The sequence below is a fragment of the Harpegnathos saltator genome, unplaced genomic scaffold (genome assembly GCF_003227715.2).
Source record: "Harpegnathos saltator strain DR-91 unplaced genomic scaffold, Hsal_v8.6 scaffold52, whole genome shotgun sequence".
NCBI classification, from domain to species: Eukaryota; Metazoa; Arthropoda; class Insecta; order Hymenoptera; family Formicidae; genus Harpegnathos; species Harpegnathos saltator.
In genome coordinates this window covers 161,910-177,131 of record NW_020230338.1, presented here as the reverse complement: position 1 = coordinate 177,131, position 15,222 = coordinate 161,910, and the positions used below count along the sequence as shown (strand labels likewise).

The following is a 15,222-nucleotide window of genomic DNA, read 5'->3' as shown; positions in this document are numbered from 1 at the left end:
GGAATAAAATTATTGGAGAGCCATTGGGCCAAGTGTATTGAAGTTAATGGAGGCTGTACTGAAGAATAAAATCATTTTTAGAATTTGGTATTCTTTATTTCAGTTTCGCTCTGCGAACTTTTCACGCAACCTGTATATATATGTATCTGTTTTAAAAAACTTAATTCTTTTGCAATTTTATTACTCTATTTTGCTACTTTCAGTCTCAAAATGTCAGTCATATTGGAGGTTCTAACATTAAAGAAATTGTACGAAAAATAATGTATCGTATTTTTACAAATGAAGTTGGCATGTCTTATTCTTAGAAAGAAACCAAGAAGAAACAAGCTTTCAAGAAATTAGCTGTGATATCTTGTACTTTTCGTAAGTTAGAAATTATTAATTAATATTTAATATACACTTCAGCAGAGTATCGCGAACAAATAAGTTCAAATTTTTTGAAAATAAAATGTATAAATAAAGTTGCTTCATATTTATTGAATTATAACATCTAGCAATATATTGGGTTGTCCGGAAAGTTCGTGCCGATTTTTAGTAGGTGGCGTAGGGATAGGTCTGAATATTTCAGAACGATTGAAAACAAATGACATGCGTGTATATCGTAAAAGACGGTACTTCAGGTATATTTGGAAAAAAATTTGGTTACGATACGTTAATTCGTGTCAGTTTTATACGCCTTTGAATATGGAAGAAAACAAAGTGCATTTTAGGCATTTAATGCTTTTCTTTTACCGGAAAGGCAAAAATGCCACATAAGTGGCAAACAAGATAAGCGCTGTTTATGGCGAAGGTGCTGTAACTGAAAGAACTCTGTGGAAGTGGTTTGCTAGGTTTAAAGCTGATGATTTCAACCTTAAAGATAAAAAACGCCCGGTAGGCCCTCCACCACAGATGAAGGTCAGATTAAAATACTGATCGAGAAGAACCCACGCTATACGACACGTAAATTAGCAGAAATGTTAAATATGTCAAAATTCACCACCCACGAGCATTTTGTGAAGCTTGGCTACATAAACCGTTTTGATGTATAGGTTCCCCACGATTTAACGGAGAAAAATCTGATGGATCGCATTTCCATTTGCGACTCGCTCTATAAACGCAACGAGGGGACACCATTTTTGAAGCAAATAGTGACGGGGGATGAAAAATGGATCATTTATAATAATGTTGACCGAAAAAGATCTTGGGGAAAGCGGAATGAACCACTTTTAGCTACCCCAAAAGCTGGTCTTCATCCAAAGAAGGTCATGCTCTGTGTCTGGTGGGATTGGAAAGGGATCCTGTATTATAAGCTTTTACCAAACAACGAGATAAATTCAGAGAAGTATTGTTCTCAATTAGACGAATTAAAGACAGCAATTGAACAAAAACGTCCAGAAATAGCGAATCGGAAGGGCGTCGTGTTTCATCAGGACAATGCACGGCCTCATGTGTCTTTGATAACTCGACAAAAGTTGTTGGAGCTCGGTTGGAATGTTCTACCCCATCCACCATATTCACCAGACCTCGCGCCCTCTGATTTCCACCTATTTCGATCATTACAAAATTCCCTTAATAGAAAAAACTTCAACTCTTTGGTCGAGACAAAAAATCACGTAGAAAAATTTTTCGCTGAAAAACCTGAGAGATTCTGGAAGGACGGAATTTTCAAGTTGCCTGAAAAATGGAGAAAAGTTGTAGAACAGAATGGCACCTATATAATTTAATAAATGTATACTAAAATTTAAATCTCCTGCGTTTCAATTTTCCTTCAAAATCGGCACGAACTTTCCGGACAACCTAATAATATAACTAAAGAATATAATTATTTCAGAATTGTTAACTATTATATGCATTTGTAGTAATAATTGTTTTTACAATCTACTTTTTTTATACGTGTGTGTGCATATACAGTGTATCTGGTAATTCATGATAATTGGTGTACAGGCAGAACTCGTCAAAATAACCAAACAGTTATATACCATTTCGTAATTTTCTCAATATTTATCTCATAATTAATTAAAATGTATAAACGAATGAGTGCACAAGAAGCGACAGGATGGGCTCTGTAGATAAAAAATATGGCTTACCTCTTAGCAACGAAAAGTAAACAGCTGATTTCGAGGCAGAGTGACGAATGACATACAAGTTATATTATATTGTCACTCTGCCTCGAAATCAGCTGTTTACTCATCGTTGCTAAGAAGTAAACCATATTTTTTAAATATAGAACCCATCCTGTCCGCTCCTTGTGCGCTCATTCGCTTATATATTTTAATTAATTACAGAATAAATATTGAGAAAATTACGAAATGGTCCCTAATAGCAATATTTCAGCAGACTGACGGCAAACTGACGGCAGAATGAATCAGAGGTTTACAGCAGATTGGTGCCAATTGCTTGTCCATTGTGCCCGCATTCTGACGGCAGAGTCTGGCAACATTATTTGACGGCAGACTGATGCCAGAAACAAAGCAGATCCTGACGTACACAGTCTAGTGACAGATTGATAGCAAAAACGTATCAGATCCTGACGTACGCAGTCTGGCCGGCAGATTGACGGCAGAAATACAACAGATTCTGCAGTGCGCAATCTGGCACCAGAATGATGGCAGAAACGTAACAGATCTTGCTGTTCACAGCCTGACAGCAGACTGGTGATAGAAATACAACAGATTCTGCCATATTCATTTTTACATCCCCCTCCCCCCTTCCCATTCAGTCATGCACATTACATGAAAGTAATTATTAAAAAACAATACAATATACGAACGTAATTGTTTTTATTTATCACACAAGACAAAACGAGACAGTCAATCAGATTCACAATGGTGTTTACCGTAAATGGCGGAACACGAAGGCGACGATGTTTCTTCTCATAGCTCAGGAAGTGACGACACACGTGACTTCGAGACGATGTTGGAGTAACTGATGAAAGGGTTGGTGAACGGTGAAATGGCAATTTGATGCCATATCTGTAAATTTAAATTATATTACAGTTGCATATTTCTAACTACAATTATGTATAATATATGTTTAAGTAAATACATGAATTAAAAGTTACATTGTATTAATGTCACAATTTCCCACAGTAAATACAATACACGTGTCGTATTCATAGTGGCATAGCAAATTGCAGCATCGATTGTAACTCTTCATAATTGCTGGGATAAGACGGGAAAATCAGAGAAATCTGGATAAAAATATTTACCTGTGTCTCTTGCGTTCTCGTAATAGATTCGTCGATGCTCCATAACATCCGATCCTCCCGTGATGACCTAAACATGTAAAATGTCCGAGAGACACTATAAGTTGTCATATATCATTTGTAGGGGTCTTCGGAAAGCGATCTTCAAGCGTGGCAATAGAAATGAAAGACTCTGATTGGTTCATTTCCTTATGCGTTATGCATTATGCCTTTATGCAAAAGTGTGTGCTTCCCGCATTACTTGCCCGATTTAGCCGATTTTTTAAGGCTACGCCTATTTCTCTTCTCTTTTCTTTCCGAAGATCCCTACAAATGATACATGACAGTTTATACCTGGGCGGCGTAACCGTCCTCCCTTGTAGGGACCTTTGGACGAGCGGAGAAGTTTTAAAAAACAATTCACATTCATATATCACATATCACTAGTATATGAAAAATAAGTTGTTGCAGCGATGTTCTGTTTTCTTCGCCGCTTGCATATTACTTTAAATACGAAATTGTCATAAACTTCTTTTTGTAATAAACGTATTTATTTCCATGTTAAAAACATAACAATTTAATATCTAAATTAGAATTTGTAAAGTCTTAATAACTCAATTGTACTTTTATTTAAAAAAAATTATTAAACTCATAAAAATGTTATTACAAGTCTTCTTTCTCTATATAGATATAACATATCTTGATCAATTTAATATAATAAAATTTCTCTGTACAAGACACAAAACTATTAACTGTCGTCCATTGTCCATTGTCGTATGAGGTAAATGCTACAATGAACCGATGTTCAAAGCAATTATTTCTATTCTTTAACTAAACAGAATCTAAGCAGAGAATCTCTAATCTAAGCGACGATTTAAGCAGAAATATATACATACAGGTTGCGTGAAAAGTTCGCGGAGCGACATATATAAGTAAACGGTAGAATTTATAAATGTAGTCCGTTATATAGAATCACTCTTCACATGAACCTAGGTTAGGTTTCATTTCCATCTGTCAATTCTTTCTGTGTTTACAAGCGAATTGAAGTTGACGTGTCAACTTCAATTCGCACGTGTCAGTATAATTTGTTTGCAATGAAAATTTGAAATAGCGTGCAGTGATTGAGTTCTTTGTTAAAAGAGGTTTAAAGGCAATGCAAATTCATTCAGAGATGATAAATGTGTTAGGGAATCTGCTCCTTCAAAAACAATGGTTTGTAAATGGACACTTGAGTTTCAACGTGGTCGTACAAGCATTGAAGATGATCCACCGCAGTGGTCGTCCAAAAAGCACATCAACACCAGAAATCATTGAGCAATACATGTTATTATTTCTGAAGATCCAAGTGTGACTACGCGTGAAATTGCTCATACCATAAGCATTTCAAATGAACGGGTACGGCATATTTTGCATAAAGAATTACAAATGAAAAAGATGTTTGGAAAAGTGGTGCCGCATACGTTAACAATTCAACAAAAACTCGCTCGAAAGCAAATTTCTCAGCGTCATTTGGATCGTTTTAAGAGAATAAAACCGATTTTGTGCGTCGTTTTATATATGGATGAGACTTGAATCTATCACCATGATCTTAAATTGAAACAGGAACGTTTACAGTGGTCTGAAGCTGAATATTCAGCTCCAAAGCAAACAAAGCATGAAAGAACGGCAAAAAAGGTTTTGGCATCAGTTTTTTGGGATGCTAAACGATTTTGTTAATTGACTATCTGGAAAAAGGTAAAACAATTAACTCTGAATATTATGTAACCTTTTGGATCAATTCGACGCAAAAATTCGTGAGAAAATTCCTGTTTGCAGCACAAACAAATCATTTTCACCAAGACAACGCACCTGCTCACACAAGTATTTTTGTCAATGTCTAAATTCAATAAATTAAAGTACAAATTGCTTGATCCACATATTCTCCAGATTTGGCACCCAGCGAGTTCTACCTGTTCCGAAACCCAAAACAATTCCTCCGTGGAAAGCATTTTTTTGTCGAATAAAGAAGCCATAGCGCCGTAGAGGCATATTTCGCAGATCTTCCAGAAACACACTTCCCGATGGAATAAAATTATTGGAGAGCCATTGGGCAAGTGTATTGAAGTTAATGGAGGCTGTACTGAAGAATAAAATCATTTTTAGAATTTGGTATTCTTTATTTCAGTTTCGCTCTGCGAACTTTCACGCAACCTGTATATATATGTATCTGTTTAAAAAACTTAATTCTTTTGCAATTTTATTACTCTATTTTGCTACTTTCAGTCTCAAAATGTCAGTCATATTGGAGGTTAACATTAAAGAAATTTACGAAAAATAATGTATCGTATTTTTTACAAATGAAGTTGGCATGTCTTATTCTTAGAAAGAAAACCAAGAAGAAACAAGCTTTCAAGAAATTAGCTGTGATATCTTGTACTTTTCGTAAGTTAGAAATTATTAATTAATATTTAATATACACTTCAGCAGAGTATCGCGAACAAATAGTTCAAAATTTTTGAAAATAAAATGTATAAATAAAGTTGCTTCATATTTATTGAATATAACATCTAGCAATATATTGGTTGTCCGGAAAGTTCGTGCCGATTTTTAGTATGGCGTAGGGATAGGTCTGAATATTTCAGAACGATTGAAAACAAATACATGCGTGTATATCGTAAAAGACGGTACTTCAGGTATATTTGGAAAAAATTTGGTTACGATACGTTAATTCGTGTCAGGTTTTATACGCCTTTGAATATGGAAGAAAACAAAGTGCATTTTAGGCATTTAATGCTTTTCTTTTACCGGAAAGGCAAAAATGCCACATAAGTGGCAAACAAGATAAGCGCTGTTTATGGCGAAGGTGCTGTAACTGAAAGAACTCTGTGGAAGTGGTTTGCTAGGTTTAAAGCTGATGATTTCAACCTTAAAGATAAAAAACGCCCGGTAGGCCCTCCACCACAGATGAAGGTCAGATTAAAATACTGATCGAGAAGAACCCACGCTATACGACACGTAAATTAGCAGAAATGTTAAATATGTCAAAATTCACCACCCACGAGCATTTTGTGAAGCTTGGCTACATAAACCGTTTTGATGTATAGGTTCCCCACGATTTAACGGAGAAAAATCTGATGGATCGCATTCCATTTGCGTCGCGAAGTATGACTGGATATACTTGTGCTGTCAAATTGCCTTCAATGAAAAAAGGGCCAACTGTCTACCATTAAGAATACCAGCCCATACGTTACTTTTGTGGATATTAGGTATGATTGTCTCTTTTCCAGTGAGGATTAACGTCACCTCCAATATCTACAATTGTGTCTATTTACATTTCCAGTCAGTTCAAATGTTGCTTCATCAGAGAAAAACAATATTAAAATAATAAGGATCGTCGACAATCATCTCCATCATAAATCACAAAATTCGATGCGTCTATCAAAATCGTCTTCGGACACTCTTGGGCCAAATGGAGTTATATGGATGCCATTTATTCAATTTCAGAATTTTACTGACAGATGCATGACCGATTTCGTATTCTTGTCAACGCGATTGATGGAAATGTGGGGACTTTCAACGAAAGACTGTAAAACATCTAATGCCTTATCATTATTTGTTGCTGTTTTACGTCTACCAGGTCTTAGGCGGCTTTTTAACGCTACTAATGTCCTCGAAACGTTGAATAGTACAGATTACAGTACTTTTGGAGATCCTATTATTTTCATTCCGAAAATTTTCATTAAATAATCGCGGTTACTGTTTTATACCCTCTTTGTTGATCTCCCCATCCTCGCATCATTAACAGTGTTATTCGATCTCTTTCAGAAAGCTCCGCCATTCTTAATTAGAGCAAATAAGAATTAATCAGGTAAGTGATAGTAAATTGATCTAAATAATTAAGTAAAGAAAAATACTAATTATTAAGTGTTGGTCCAACTATCGATTTGTTTATTTCAACCAGCACTAGCAAAAAGCTCGTTGAGCAACTGAAAATCTAATAGATGAATTAATAACATTTACGAAAAAATTCTGGGTTATTGGAAACAAAATGAAGATGTTTGGGACAACAATTGAATGCAATGTTTGGGACAATCAATTGAACGCAATGGCTTCTTTTGCTCCAGAAACAATTTTTGGGGCTGTTCGTTTTTATCCACGAGGTGACTGCTGCTCGCTAAGAAAAAGACAGCACTGCATCAAAGATTCAAATCAGTGAACCGCATTGTTTGCTCAAGAGCTTGTATTACTATTGATGCCTGCGAGAGTGAGACAATAAAGGTCCGCCCCGCCAACGCTTTCGGGTAGCAGATTCCCACTAACGCCTTCGGACATTACGCATTCCAGCTGCTTCTCGCGATCACTTTCGGGCAGTTTTCCGCCATAGCCTACTAGCATAACCGCTTGAAGCCGTACAACTTTGCTATTGGACATTTTTCCAAAATGCATTCTTACTGAAAATATTAGGGGGAGCCGATACTTTTCGATTAACGTATTTAAACCAATTAATTGGTCTCATTATTCGCGCACAAAGTATAAGGTTATGATTACTGAAAACTAAATATATTTTACAAGATATTTTACATTTTGTGTCAAAAAATTGTTAACTTCAAACCTTTATAACTCAAAAAGTACTTAATGAAAAAATGTTCCATTATAGTGTTTTGGAAAGCTTTCGAGATAGGCTATAAGAATATGCAATAAAATGTTGGGGGTTCTATTTAAAAAAATAAAGTTAACCTTGAAATGACCTTGAAGGACATGGTCAAGGTCAAAGTCAATGTCATCATCTTACTCCCCGCTTGAAATCATACAACTTATTATTGGACATTTTCTCCAAAATGCATTCTAACTGAAGATATTAGGGGGGCCCTATACTTTTCGATGACCCTGTATTTTGGACATTTGCTATATATGGGAATTATCTAGAATAGAATAACAAAATTCGAATCGAGTACTAAATGCGAAAGAAAATTTGATGGTTCGCTATTGAACAATATTTTTAGAAACGTTTGCCTGAATGGGTATGAATCATCCATTCATTTTGAATGGATTATTATTAACACTAAAGAAAAAATGGTTAGATTCTAATTAGATTGATAAATAGATAAAGAATTTACTTAATTCTTTTTAAGCTTTGTGTGAAAAAACAAAATTATTCAAAATTTTTATTAAAATTTTCATAAAAGTAGCTTAATAAATAGTACATGCAGATTTGTTCACATCTTGTATCACGTCTTGTGTTCACGCATATGGTATATTTATAATAATCGGTATATTATATTTTATATTATATTTATTTTATATTATATTTTGGTTTCAAAAAACGAATTTTTAGAGAATTACATCTCTAAAGTTTAAAATTGGATGATATTTCTGAAGCTCTAAGTATCCTAATAAAAAAGAGATTGGACGAAGTACAACAGTTAAGTACAATAGAATATAATGAAATCCCACAAATTATTCAGTCATTTCCAATAACTGCAAAGGATTTACTGGCGTTAGAAAACTGGTTGATGGACTCAGAGCAAAATAGGACAATATTGGCAAAAAAACATTCGTTCTTTTTTCTTTAAATAAAAAGACTCACAACTTTAATAAAACATTATATTTGGTAAACATGAAAGGATACATAATGTCCTGTAATTTGTGCCTACTGTTTACAAAACAATTCACATTCATATATCACATATCCACTAGTATATGAAAATAAGTTGTTGCAGCGATGTTCTGTTTTCTTCGCCGCTTGCATATTACTTTAAATACGAAATTGTCATAAAACTTCTTTTTGTAATAAACGTATTTATTTCCATGTTAAAAACATAACAATTTAATATCTAAATTAGAATCTTGGTAAAGTCTTAATAACTCAATTGTACTTTTATTTAAAAAAAATTATAAACTCATAAATAAATGTTATTACAAGTTCTTCTTTCTCTATATAGATATACATATCTTGATCAATTTAATATAATAAAATTTCTCTGTACAAGACACAAAAACTATTAAATGTCGTCCATTGTCCATTGTCGTATGAGGTAAATGCTCACAATGAACCGATGTTCAAAGCAATTTTATTCTATTCTTTAACTAAACAGAATCTAAGCAGAGAATCTCTATCTAAGCGACGATTTAAGCAGAAATATATACATACAGGTTGCGTGAAAAGTTCGCGGAGCGACATATATAAGTAAACGGTAGAATTATAAATTGTAGTCCGTTATATAGAATCACTCTTCACATGAACCTAGGTTAGGTTTCATTTCCATCTGTCAATTCTTTCTGTGTTTACAAGCGAATTGAAGTTGACGTGTCAACTTCAATTCTCACGTGTCAGTATATTTGTTTGCAATGGAAAATTTGAAATAGCGTGCAGTGATTGAGTTCTTTGTTAAAAGAGGTTTAAAGGCAATGCAAATTCATTCAGAGATGATAAATGTGTTAGGGGAATCTGCTCCTTCAAAAACAATGGTTTGTAAATGGACACTTGAGTTTCAACGTGGTCGTACAAGCATTGAAGATGATCCACGCAGTGGTCGTCCAAAAAGCACATCAACACCAGAAATCATTGAGCAAATACATGTTATTATTTCTGAAGATCCAAGTGTGACTACGCGTGAAATTGCTCATACCATAAGCATTTCAAATGAACGGGTACGGCATATTTTGCATAAAGAATTACAAATGAAAAAGATGTTTGGAAAAGTGGTGCCGCATACGTTAACAATTCAACAAAAACTCGCTCGAAAGCAAATTTCTCAGCGTCATTTGGATCGTTTTAAGAAGAATAAAACCGATTTTGTGCGTCGTTTTATAACTATGGATGAGACTTGAATCTATCACCATGATCTTAAATTGAAACAGGAACGTTTACAGTGGTCTGAAGCTGAATATTCAGCTCCAAAGCAAACAAAGCATGAAGAACGGCAAAAAAGGTTTTGGCATCAGTTTTTTGGGATGCTAAACGGATTTTGTTAATTGACTATCTGGAAAAAGGTAAAACAATTAACTCTGAATATTATTGTAACCTTTTGGATCAATTCGACGCAAAAATTCGTGAGAAAATTCCTGGTTTGCAGCACAAACAAATCATTTTTCACCAAGACAACGCACCTGCTCACACAAATATTTTGTCAATGTCTAAATTCAATAAATTAAAGTACAAATTGCTTGATCCACCATATTCTCCAGATTTGGCACCCAGCGAGTTCTACCTGTTCCGAAACCCAAAACAATTCCTCCGTGGAAAGCATTTTTTGTCGAATAAGAAGCCATAGCAGCCGTAGAGGCATATTTCGCAGATCTTCCAGAAACACACTTCCTCGATGGAATAAAATTATTGGAGAGCCATTGGGCCAAGTGTATTGAAGTTAATGGAGGCTGTACTGAAGAATAAAATCATTTTTAGAATTTGGTATTCTTTATTTCAGTTTCGCTCTGCGAACTTTTCACGCAACCTGTATATATATGTATCTGTTTTAAAAAACTTAATTCTTTTGCAATTTTATTACTCTATTTTGCTACTTTCAGTCTCAAAATGTCAGTCATATTGGAGGTTCTATTGGGTGAGTGCAAAAGTTCGTGCGGAGTTTCAGTAGATGGAGTTATAAGCGTCGTAAAGTGTTGTCATTAATACTTCCATCTACATATTATATAACGTTGGAAAGGTGACGTCTTCAGCTGTTATTAAAAAAAAAATCATTTGTTTTCATACAAACTGCTTCGAGAAATATCACTTTAAAAATGAGTATCGATAAGGTGCATTTACGGCATATTATGCTTTACGAGTTTCGGAAGGGAATAAACGTTGCCGCAGCCGTAAAAAACATTCAGGATGTTTATCAGGATGAAGCACCAGCTAAACGAACTGTGGAAAAATGGTTTGCTAAATTTCGGCGCGGAGAATTTAACCTTGAAGACGAGCCACGCTCTGGTCGACCTTCTGACATTGATGACGATGTTTTGCGTACTTTAGTGCTCAATAATCCGCGAATTTCAACAGAAGAAGTTGCTACAGCACTAAACGTTGACCGATCAACCGCTTTTCGGCGTTTAAAAAAGATGGGATTCGATTTGAAGCTCGATATATGGGTGCCCCATTTGCTGACCGAGAAGAACAAAATCAAGCGAATTTCTGCAGCCGTTTCTTTACTCGGGCGGCTCAATAACGAGTCGTTTTTGGATCGACTAGTGACGGGCGATGAGAAATGGGTCCTCTACAATAATGTTCAGCGCAAACGGACATGGAAACAATCAGGTGAGCATGGTGACGCAATGCCAAAGACCAGTTTGCACCTGATGAAGGTGATGCTCTCTGTTTGGTGGGATTGCAAGGGCATAATCTATTTCGAGCTTCTCCCCGCTGGCGAAACGATTCATTCGGACAAGTACTGTCGCCAATTAACCAATCTGAATCGAGAAATAAAAGAGAAACGTCCGATTTTGTCAAATCGCAAGGGAGTCGTCTTTCATCACGACAACGCCAGACCACACGTTTCGAAAAAGACGCTGCGCAAACTGAAGAGCCTGAAATGGGATGTCTTAACGCATCCACCGTATTCTCCTGATATCGCACCATCTGACTATCACTTGTTCCGGTCATTGCAAAATTATTTAAATGGAAAAAACTTTGACTCTTTGGAGGCCTTAAAAAACGGCGTCTCTTCGTTCTTCGAATATAAACCGCGCAGTTTTTATGATCGAGGCATCCGTATGCTGCCAGAACGTTGGGAAAAGATTATAGAAAACGATGGAGAATATATCATTGATTGAATAAAGATTTTTGTTTGCCTAATCACTGTGTGACTTTTACTCACAAACTCCGCACGAACTTTTGCACTCACCCAATAACATTAAAGAAATTGTACGAAAAATAATGTATCGTATTTTTACAAATGAAGTTGGCATGTCTTATTCTTAGAAAGAAACCAAGAAGAAACAAGCTTTCAAGAAATTAGCTGTGATATCTTGTACTTTTCGTAAGTTAGAAATTATTAATTAATATTTAATATACACTTCAGCAGAGTATCGCGAACAAATAAGTTCAAATTTTTTGAAAATAAAATGTATAAATAAAGTTGCTTCATATTTATTGAATTATAACATCTAGCAATATATTGGGTTGTCCGGAAAGTTCGTGCCGATTTTTAGTAGGTGGCGTAGGGATAGGTCTGAATATTTCAGAACGATTGAAAACAAATGACATGCGTGTATATCGTAAAAGACGGTACTTCAGGTATATTTGGAAAAAAATTTGGTTACGATACGTTAATTCGTGTCAGTTTTATACGCCTTTGAATATGGAAGAAAACAAAGTGCATTTTAGGCATTTAATGCTTTTCTTTTACCGGAAAGGCAAAAATGCCACATAAGTGGCAAACAAGATAAGCGCTGTTTATGGCGAAGGTGCTGTAACTGAAGAACTCTGTGGAAGTGGTTTGCTAGGTTTAAAGCTGATGATTTCAACCTTAAAGATAAAAAACGCCCGGGTAGGCCCTCCACCACAGATGAAGGTCAGATTAAAATACTGATCGAGAAGAACCCACGCTATACGACACGTAAATTAGCAGAAATGTTAAATATGTCAAAATTCACCACCCACGAGCATTTTGTGAAGCTTGGCTACATAAACCGTTTTGATGTATAGGTTCCCCACGATTTAACGGAGAAAAATCTGATGGATCGCATTTCCATTTGCGACTCGCTCTATAAACGCAACGAGGGGACACCATTTTTGAAGCAAATAGTGACGGGGGATGAAAAATGGATCATTTATAATAATGTTGACCGAAAAAGATCTTGGGGAAAGCGGAATGAACCACTTTTAGCTACCCCAAAAGCTGGTCTTCATCCAAAGAAGGTCATGCTCTGTGTCTGGTGGGATTGGAAAGGGATCCTGTATTATAAGCTTTTACCAAACAACGAGATAAATTCAGAGAAGTATTGTTCTCAATTAGACGAATTAAAGACAGCAATTGAACAAAAACGTCCAGAAATAGCGAATCGGAAGGGCGTCGTGTTTCATCAGGACAATGCACGGCCTCATGTGTCTTTGATAACTCGACAAAAGTTGTTGGAGCTCGGTTGGAATGTTCTACCCCATCCACCATATTCACCAGACCTCGCGCCCTCTGATTTCCACCTATTTCGATCATTACAAAATTCCCTTAATAGAAAAAACTTCAACTCTTTGGTCGAGACAAAAAATCACGTAGAAAAATTTTTCGCTGAAAAACCTGAGAGATTCTGGAAGGACGGAATTTTCAAGTTGCCTGAAAAATGGAGAAAAGTTGTAGAACAGAATGGCACCTATATAATTTAATAAATGTATACTAAAATTTAAATCTCCTGCGTTTCAATTTTCCTTCAAAATCGGCACGAACTTTCCGGACAACCTAATAATATAACTAAAGAATATAATTATTTCAGAATTGTTAACTATTATATGCATTTGTAGTAATAATTGTTTTTACAATCTACTTTTTTTATACGTGTGTGTGCATATACAGTGTATCTGGTAATTCATGATAATTGGTGTACAGGCAGAACTCGTCAAAATAACCAAACAGTTATATACCATTTCGTAATTTTCTCAATATTTATCTCATAATTAATTAAAATGTATAAACGAATGAGTGCACAAGAAGCGACAGGATGGGCTCTGTAGATAAAAAATATGGCTTACCTCTTAGCAACGAAAAGTAAACAGCTGATTTCGAGGCAGAGTGACGAATGACATACAAGTTATATTATATTGTCACTCTGCTTCGAAATCAGCTGTTTACTCATCGTTGCTAAGAAGTAAACCATATTTTTTAAATATAGAACCCATCCTGTCGCTCCTTGTGCGCTCATTCGCTTATATATTTTAATTAATTACAGAATAAATATTGAGAAAATTACGAAATGGTCCCTAATAGCAATATTTCAGCAGACTGACGGCAAACTGACGGCAGAATGAATCAGAGGTTTACAGCAGATTGGTGCCAATTGCTTGTCCATTGTGCCCGCATTCTGACGGCAGAGTCTGGCAACATTATTTGACGGCAGACTGATGCCAGAAACAAAGCAGATCCTGACGTACACAGTCTAGTGACAGATTGATAGCAAAAACGTATCAGATCCTGACGTACGCAGTCTGGCGGCAGATTGACGGCAGAAATACAACAGATTCTGCAGTGCGCAATCTGGCACCAGAATGATGGCAGAAACGTAACAGATCTTGCTGTTCACAGCCTGACAGCAGACTGGTGATAGAAATACAACAGATTCTGCCATATTCATTTTTACATCCCCCTCCCCCCTTCCCATTCAGTCATGCACATTACATGAAAGTAATTATTAAAAAACAATACAATATACGAACGTAATTGTTTTTATTTATCACACAAGACAAAACGAGACAGTCAATCAGATTCACAATGGTGTTTACCGTAAATGGCGGAACACGAAGGCGACGATGTTTCTTCTCATAGCCTCAGGAAGTGACGACACACGGTGACTTCGAGACGATGTTGGAGTAACTGATGAAAGGGTTTGTGAACGGTGAAATGGCAATTTGATGCCATATCTGTAAATTTAAATTATATTACAGTTGCATATTTCTAACTACAATTATGTATAATATATGTTTAAGTAAATACATGAATTAGAAGTTACATTGTATTAATGTCACAATTTCCCACAGTAAATACAATACACGTGTCGTATTCATAGTGGCATAGCAAATTGCAGCATCGATTGTAACTCTTCATAATTGCTGGGATAAGACGGGAAAATCAGAGAAATCTGGATAAAAATATTTACCTGTGTCTCTTGCGTTCTTCGGTAATAGATTCGTCGATGCTCCATAACATCCGATCCTCCCGTGATGACCTAAACATGTAAAATGTCCGAGAGACACTATAAGTTGTCATATATCATTTGTAGGGGTCTTCGGAAAGCGATCTTCAAGCGTGGCAATAGAAATGAAAGACTCTGATTGGTTCATTTCCTTATGCGTTATGCATTATGCCTTTATGCAAAAGTGTGTGCTTCCCGCATTACTTGCCCGATTTAGCCGATTTTTTAAGGCTACGCCT

General features: G+C 35.7%; 1 protein-coding gene across 1 annotated transcript; it reads left to right on the top strand.

The window, feature by feature from the left end:
* The first annotated feature begins 210 nt into the window (after positions 1-210).
* Positions 211-2,478, top strand: LOC112589483 (histone-lysine N-methyltransferase SETMAR-like). Its single transcript, XM_025302972.1, has 5 exons — positions 211-228; positions 306-363; positions 791-897; positions 1,032-1,475; positions 2,410-2,478. The coding sequence occupies exons 1-5, from the start codon at positions 211-213 to the stop codon at positions 2,476-2,478; spliced, it is 696 nt and encodes a 231-aa protein (XP_025158757.1).
* The last annotated feature ends 12,744 nt before the right edge of the window (positions 2,479-15,222 follow it).

What these genes read in the sequence shown, in the direction of transcription:
- LOC112589483 (XM_025302972.1), top strand. An exon ending in GCCCTCCACCACAGATGAAG is followed by an intron (nt 898 to 1,031) that starts GTCAGATTAAAA and finishes TTTGATGTATAG; the next exon opens with GTTCCCCACGATTTAACGGA. An exon ending in TGTTGGAGCTCGGTTGGAAT is followed by an intron (nt 1,476 to 2,409) that starts GTTCTACCCCAT and finishes TTCTGACGGCAG; the next exon opens with AGTCTGGCAACATTATTTGA.